The sequence below is a fragment of the Octodon degus genome, unplaced genomic scaffold, assembly GCF_000260255.1.
Source record: "Octodon degus isolate 3935 unplaced genomic scaffold, OctDeg1.0 scaffold00027, whole genome shotgun sequence".
Classification (NCBI taxonomy): domain Eukaryota; kingdom Metazoa; phylum Chordata; class Mammalia; order Rodentia; family Octodontidae; genus Octodon; species Octodon degus.
Window position 1 is genome coordinate 14,362,381 of NW_004524603.1, and position 8,043 is coordinate 14,370,423.

The following is an 8,043-nucleotide window of genomic DNA, read 5'->3' on the forward strand; positions in this document are numbered from 1 at the left end:
CATAATCCCAGCCTTGGATCACACATAATCCCAGTGGATCATGAGTTAACACAAACTCTAGAAGTCCTCACCCCATGACTACATGGGGCTTTGGGGGAACAACTAGACACAAACCATAACAATCATCAAAAGACATTTAAATACTAGCAGGTATAACACCATCTAAACTTTCTTTGATTAATTGGCAGTACACAATTTTGATCATTCAGCAGATAACACTTTGAGTCTTTTGCATGCTGAACACTGAACAAGGGGCCCTTTTCCTATAATTACAAACATCTTCACAGAAATTTAATTTTCTACTGACTTAAAACTAATTAACCATTCTTAGATATTTAGTGCCTTCCATAGTTTTGCTGTTACAATTAAGATGTAACAGGTATGTCTAGGGATATTTACAGTATAGTTTTCTTAGATTATCAGATGAGAGATGCTGTATCAAAGATTGAAGACATCATAAAAACTACAGTTAGATTTAAGAGTTAAAATTTTATATAATCTCTGCATCGCCACCATTTTTCTCTATAGTTCCATTTGGGACCCAAAAGATCTTCATTTTCCAATCGCTTTTATATCGCACAAGAGTAAAAATTTACCCTGAAGCAAAAAATAAATCTAAGATTTTTGGGGGGCAGGGATATAACTCAGTGGCACAGCACCTGCCTGACAAACACAAGTTTCCTGAATTTGATTCCCAGTACCAAAAATAAAAACAAAAATAAAAATTCAAGCTGATTGCTGTGGTTTAGGGCTTTGCAAGGGGAACAATAAAATATGGACACATTTTATAAGATTATTTTATAATGAATCACCTAAAGAATCACATATAAAGCATGCAGGAAATCTGTCCATAAACTAAAGACCAAAGAATCCAGCTGAGGGCCTGGATCCTAACGTCCTGCATGAGTCCAGCTGAAAACCCAGAGCTTGTAACAGTGCCTCCCACAAGTCTAATAGAGGCCTAGTGCAGGTGACAATGTCTCCTGCAGGTCTGCTTCATGCATCAGGCCCAAAGGTCAGTGGTGGAAGCTAGCAAGTCTGTGCCAGCGGGATGAAGGATCTGTGCTGGCAGACTGAGGGATCTGAACAGGAGCCAGGAGGCAGAGCTCAAGGTAAAAACCAGAGCTTAAAAAAAAAAAAAAAATCAGCACAGCCATCCTCAGCAACAGTGAGGTCCTGAGCTCCTCTGACAACGAGGAAGGCCAAATTCCCACCAAGAAAGCCTACATGACAAGCTCCACCAGGAGACTACACTGTGCACCATCTTCCCCTCCAGAGCCAGGAAGCAATGTTCAAGATGAGGACCAGAGCTCCTCCAAAGTAATCCACAGCCATTCTCAGCAACAGCAACAGCAACATCCTGAGCTCTTCCTTTCAAGGAACAGCCAAGATTTGCCCAGGTCCTCCAGCGGAATAGCCCAAGAAAACCACAGCTGCTCAACAGCTTCTAGCAGCCTCCCTAATAGTCTCTCGGGTTCTACCTCTTAGGCTGCTGGCAACAATCTTCAGGTGGGCCTCCCACACCCAGAAGCACATTAGTTCAGTTCAGCGGGGTATAGCAAGTTGGCCACCAGTTGGCAATCCTCCACAGTAACAGTCCAGCCATACATGCAGGAGATATTACTTGATTAAGAAGTTAAGCCCTGAGACCAGGTGCAGATCACATAGATGAAGCTATAAAGTATGTGTGGTGGGGAAGAAGGTAGACAAGAAGAGAACACTGTGAGAAAGGAAGGAAACAAGGAAAGAAGGGGGAAAGACAGAAGGGAGAGGATGAGGATGGCAAGGAGAGACTAAGGAGATGAGGGAGAGAGAATAAGATATTACAGTTGTACCAAAGAACCATGCTTACCTTGAGAGGAAGCCCCTGTGATGTGACTCTCTCTGCAAGAGCTTCTTGACTTAAAAAAAAAAAAAGTATCTATGCATGATTACAATTATAATTAACTTATTTTTTCTTTTTGAGACAGGGTCTTGCTATACAGCTCAGGCTGGCCTTGAGCTCATTTTGTAGCCCAGGCTGGTGTCAAACCTACAACAATCCTGCTGCTTCAGCCTGCTGAGTACTGGCATTACAGGTGTGTGCCGCCACGCCTGGCCTTAATATATTTAGTAAGCCTAGTACTACGCTAGGTTCTGGGGCTATCACAGGAAGACAATTCCTTCCCTTTTTTGATTTCTCTTTGGGGGCAGAGATAGCCGTGGGATTTCTATATAAGGATGTAAGATAGGATAAAAACAAGACATCAAAGGATACCATGGACAGTGTCCAATTATGTAAGTATTCCAAGATTAACAAGTTTTACAACAGAGAGGGTATCTAAGTTAAAATTCCAAGAACAAGGGGGACCTGGATAAGGAAAATCGTGGGACTCTTAGGCAAGTAGAATGCAGTGTTGTAGCAGTATAAACTGGAAGATTATTGTCCCTAGAAAGCAAGGAACAAAGAACAGAGCCTAAAAACAAAAGCCTGAGGAAATGTGTCAGCCCTATTAATCCCAGAAAACTGGGACACATTCCTGGAGGCACCTGTCCTTTGTTCCTTTAACTGGGATATTACCAACTAATGATATGTAAACTTACAGATTGGTAAATGCCAGAAGGCGATGTGAATAACTGATCGTTTACACTAAATTAGTTATGCACATTCCTTAGCCTGTTTTTAACCCTCAATAAATGTAAGCGATTTCCCTTGTTCGGGGCTCACGTAGAGACTAATCTCAGTGAGACCTCTATAACTCTATTCATTGGGTCTTCTCATTTCTTTTGGCACCAACTGATAATATGTAACACTGTCTTCTAAGAATTGGAAGTAAAGAAGAACAAAGAGCATACATTAAAATGTAAGTGGCAAAAAAAAAAAAAAAGTAAGTGGTTATCATTACCCCCAACTGAGCTAACCAAGGCAGAGAGATGTTAAATAACTCTAGGTTATACAATATGTGGCAGAACTGGGATTTGAAACCATGACTGACCCCTAAGCCCTCTGCTCTTTGGTTCCACTCCACTCTTTCCAACACCCACCTCTCTCGGAACTTTGTTTTTTGGATTAATTCACAGGTAGGCTAAGTATCATACAGCATAAGTACAGGGATGGCTAGGAGGTCTTCAATTACTTCCCAGTAAACAGAAGTCACTGACAAACATTCTCTTTTGCATGAGTGGCTGTATTCTAGATCTTTCGGCAAGATTTCCAATTACAGATCAGCCAACTAGATTTTTCCTTTGAAGTAAAAGGTAGAAAGTGAGGGGTACTACCTTCACAGAAATGAACTAACGAACATCTGTGCCCTGTATTTAACACCACATTCTGATACTTTATAAAAGGACAATACCATAATAAATACGGAAGAAAAATACTTCTCCAAAGCAGTTTCTGGTTACTATGGTATCACCACTTTTGTTTCCAGGAATCAAATCTTTCCTGCTGACTTCAGGGGAAGCCACTGATTCTAATGATTTTTAAAGACTTTTAAAGTTAAATCCAGTAGAATTCTTGGTATCCAAAATATACTGAGTATACTTGTGCTGAACTCCTATTTACTTAAGACTCAGGAGAGAATGTGAAAAAAAAAAAAAAAAAAAAAAAAAACTGTGGTCATAACGCAGCTATTCCAAAGAAAAACATTGAACACAACACATTAAATTCTCTGGAGAGTGCAGATTATTAACTGCACACTTGCTGAAGAGATATAAACACAAATGATTGCTCACTTTTAGAGGGGCTTCCCATCTGTAAAAAAAAAAAATAAAGAACATTGTAGAAGCCTTGTGAACAAATATCCGTAAGTGACATGCACAGTCATATGGTTTCTACATTCTATGTTCTTTGTGGCATAGGCCAGTTTGACTTTCCATTTTTTAACATCTTTGAAAATGCCACTGTCTTTTTCTCTTCAGTTGACCTTCTACCACCTGCAGAGAAGTAGGAATCCTTTCTCTCTAGCTTTCATCAGTGGTTGCTTAAGCCTGGCTCAGAGACAGAATGTACTGTGTGACACATGAACTACACCTCCAAGGGCTGGCCTTCTGTGGGCCACAGGAGACCCCTTGAGTGCACACCTGAACCAACTCAACTCTCTAAGGGAAGCCAGAGAAGCTCCTGCTTGTGGCTCCCTGCTGCCTTATGAAGAAACCAGCTACAGTACAGCTGAGGATGGGAAGATGCCAGAATCCCTGGACCACATTCACCTGGGGGGGGGTATATAAACATATTTCAGTTTTATTCAGAGTTATTATTTCTAAGCTTTAATGCTCTCTTCTCACTCCTTGTCAGTAGGAGTTCTCAAAAGTTAGAGACAAACTGTATACTTACAGATATCCTGGGATTTTCCTCTTGACCTTTGATTGAAAGAATAGTGTCTTATAGGACTCAGAGAGGAAAGGATTAAACTTGACTAGAATCTCTGAGCTGGCCTCCTCCATGAAATGAGGAGGCGTGACCTCCATGTGCTTAACGCTGCGTGGAACAACCTTCCCAGTTGAAGAAATCTCCAGCTGGCTCAGCAGACTCTACAATAAGAAAAACAAAGGCAAGTTAGAATATAGTAGAAAAAAAAAAGTTCTGTACTAGACAGTTAATATTTGAACCAAAGAACCTGATTGCTAAAGGGGGCATTAAAGATGATCTGGTTCAGTTGGAGGCACCAGAAAATACACTGAATGCAAAGGACCTTATCAAGACAGGCCCATAAAAGTTTCTGCATCTTAAAGTAGAGAGCATGTCCATAGCCCTGGACAAGCATGGGCAGAAGTTGTCCCAGGAGACAGAGAGCAGACGGCACCCCCAGGAACAGCTACCTACAGCAGTGCAGACAGGTGCAGCTGCAAGATCACCTAGCGGTCCCTCCCCTCCTGTTCCAGGTCTTGCTGAGCTGCAAATGCAAGCAGAAGGTGAAGCAGCACCTGAATAGGCCACCACCATATTCTAACACCACCTGTATTCTTTCTTGTCTAACTGATATGAATCAACAAAGTCACCCATCACCTGCACCTAGGCCTTCCTCCCAAGCACCCCTCTATATCTAATTCTAAGGAGTCACAGTTTCTGCAGCAAAATTCACCAAACTTTAATTCTCCTTATGTGATGATGGGCCGCAAGAAGACCATTCCTCCACCTTTTATTTTAGGGAGTTCAAATGTTAGGAAACACAGGATTGGAAATCTCTTCCCAGACATACTATTGTCTCTCAGTCAGATGGCCTAAAGAAATATGCACAGTGCAAGGGTTCATTGTTATTGCTATAGATCAAAAATTCCAGAAACACATCAGAATCCCCATAATGCCAGTCCTCCTACAAGTGGCCACAATGGCCACAGGCCACAAAACCCAGTCTTTCCTTCTGTTGCTTTCCCAGTAGAAGATGTAGCTTTAAAAAAAAGGTTCAGGATCTGGTGACAAACATATGCCTTTTGGAAGTTATGGTACTGCTGGAGAGATTACTGTGACCAGAGTCCATGTTTGCACAACAGAATCTTAAATCTGGTAGGTACATTTTCCCACCATACTACAGAGGCCTTTATATATTCAAGTTCTCAGCACTTTGGTGTGTCAACCCAGAGCCTGAGATTTTTTTTAAATGGAATTGATACAATCCATGAGTCAGGGCATACTTCATTTGGTGGGTTGTCTCCAACTGTCTACTAGTTACTAATAATGGCCCAATAATTGAACCAAGAAAATAGAGAAAGACGATCTGGTTCAGCACAAGCTAGATGAGGTGAAGTGCTGCACTTACAGAACCAAGTCTCTACAGTACCTGTTCTTTGAGATAGGGTCTCACTGTGTAGCCCAGACTGGGTTTGAACTCCTGGCGACCCTCCTACTGCAGCCTCCCAAGTGCTGGTATTATAGCTGTGCACCTCTACATTGGGCTACAGTGTCTAAGTATTCTTGTGCACACGGTCAGCACAGGAGCCTGTACTTCTGTCAGCCTCTGTCCCTTTGCCTGGGCAACGGTGCTAGCTATGAAACTCACCTGTTCTCATCCTACTGCCAAGTTTTAAACATGAGGACATTTTAAGAAAAATACTTTGTTTAGACAAAAATGATTCTATAAAAAAACCTTGTCCTTATGTTCTCCTAGTTAATTCTTTAACTTCCCTTCAATTATTCATCCAAGTATCTGTTTGGCGCCTGCTAAGTAACATTTACTGTGACAGCTATTGAGGGGCACTGAATGAAATGTAGCTCTTACAGAAAGCAGTCCACTCACCTGCAGTTTGGGCTCTGAAATAAAGATTTTTGTAAAGGAAAGATTTCATGGACTACCTAAACGTGAAAGAAGCTCCCAGTTTCACTTAATATAGCATTAAATGAGAAGATCTCTATGAAGAGGGGTAAAGAGATTGAAAAATATTCAGAAGCAATCTCTTAAGATGTGAGGGCTCTGCCGTCACTGTAACCAGCTACATGGGGGGGTGTGCTTCAGGAAAAGGACATCTTCCTAACTAAATCTAACCCACAGTGCAAGAAGAAAGGTCAGTGGCAAAGAATTCTAGGCTGGGCATGGTGTCCCACGCCTGGTAATTCCGGCTCTCAGGAGCCTGAGGCAGGAGGATCATCACAAGTTTGAGAGCAGCCTGGATTACAAACTGAGTTCAAGGCCAGCCTGAACTGCATAGCTAGACCCTGTCTCAAAGAAACAAAAGAAAGAATTTTAAGGCAGCCCTAAGAGTCAGGGATGAGAGGAAATAGCTTTGCTATAGATATAAGAAGTACACAGAAGCGTACTGGTGCTGCTCTGGGGACTCAAAGTATAGGCATTAAACTGTGAGACTTTATAAAAGAATCCTAACAGCCTCTGATCTGACCCTGCCATGTAAAAGCAGAAGCCAAACTACACTATCACTCATTAAGAATGTGAGTCTAGTGTAGGGGAGATAGCTCAGCAGCATAAGTGCCTGCCTCACAAGCTCAAGGTCATGAGTTTGATCCTCAGTACCAAAAATTTTTTAAAAAGTTACAAATAGTGGACTCATAAATATTCAATAAATGATTGATATGATATGAAACAAAGGAAGCTGCCAGGTGCACACAATAATATGCTTTTTTTAAGAGAAGAAAAATACATTAGACTGGGGATGTAGCTCAGTGAGAGAGTGCTTGCCTAACATGTACAAGAGTTTTGTGCATATCTTATTTGTAGAGCAAATAATCCTGGGGGATTTGGGCAAAGCCCTCGCGGACAAGCTCAGGAGTTTTCAGGCAGTGTATTGTGAGGATATCTTGTCTGGTCACAATAAAGCTATACAACGTTTCTCAGTTATCAATGTGACTTGGAACACGAACTTAGACTTATAGTAAATTGTTCCCTGGGAAACAATTTTTTGGTAAGGCTATCGTGCGGCAAGTAAAACGCATCTGTTATGACTTGAAGTGATGCTGAGTGCTGCAGAATCAGGGAAGACAGCATCAGAATTCCTAGTCTGGAAATACACAGCTAGTGGATCCTGGGAGCTTCTCCTGCAATCTGGGGGGAGACTGGAAGTTCATTATGGAAGAAAGGTCTGCGTGCAGGAAGGCAGCTTGGACTCTGAAGATGACAGAGACTGAGAGAATAAATGTGCTCCAAGGAGCGTCATGCATCCCTGAGTCACAGCTCTACAGATGACTGATGAGCACCCAGGAGCAGAGCATTGCTTGTTGACTTCTGAAAAGGATAAAGCAACGGTCACACAAAACCTACTATGGGATGGGCCTGGGAATGACTTTAAAGGCCCAGCTGGTCCCCTTCTTGTGCTGATGCTTCGTTCTCTTTACGATGTTTCAATCAGTGATGGGCAGCTAGCATCCAATGTATTTAGCTACATGGACCTTACTATCTCTATACAACACTCATCTATCTTGAAGTAACGCTGCTAGTTCCTTAGGGAAAACTGAAGTTGATTTCATCTGATTTCTGGTCATCTCTGGGGCAAGGCTGGACCAGACCAACCCTTCTTGCCCTGTACATCCTTATCTTCAGGATAACACCACGGCTTACCACTACCTTCTCTCTTCTTCCCCTAATCACAATGCAGTTCTCATAACATGAACTTTCT

General features: G+C 42.0%; 1 protein-coding gene and 1 pseudogene across 1 annotated transcript in view; one reads left to right on the plus strand and one right to left on the minus strand.

The window, feature by feature from the left end:
* The window catches only part of Wee2 (WEE1 homolog 2), a 24,473-nt gene extending 19,728 nt beyond the window's left edge, over nt 1-4,745 (minus strand). The window contains exons 1-2 of the mRNA XM_023712755.1: nt 4,599-4,745; nt 4,316-4,512 (exon numbers count right to left, since the gene is read on the minus strand). Of these exons, the coding sequence (XP_023568523.1) occupies nt 4,316-4,512; nt 4,599-4,745 (344 nt within the window). The remainder of the gene's footprint in view (nt 1-4,315; nt 4,513-4,598) is intronic.
* Nucleotides 4,744-5,480, plus strand: LOC111816132 (annotated as a pseudogene).
* The last annotated feature ends 2,563 nt before the right edge of the window (nt 5,481-8,043 follow it).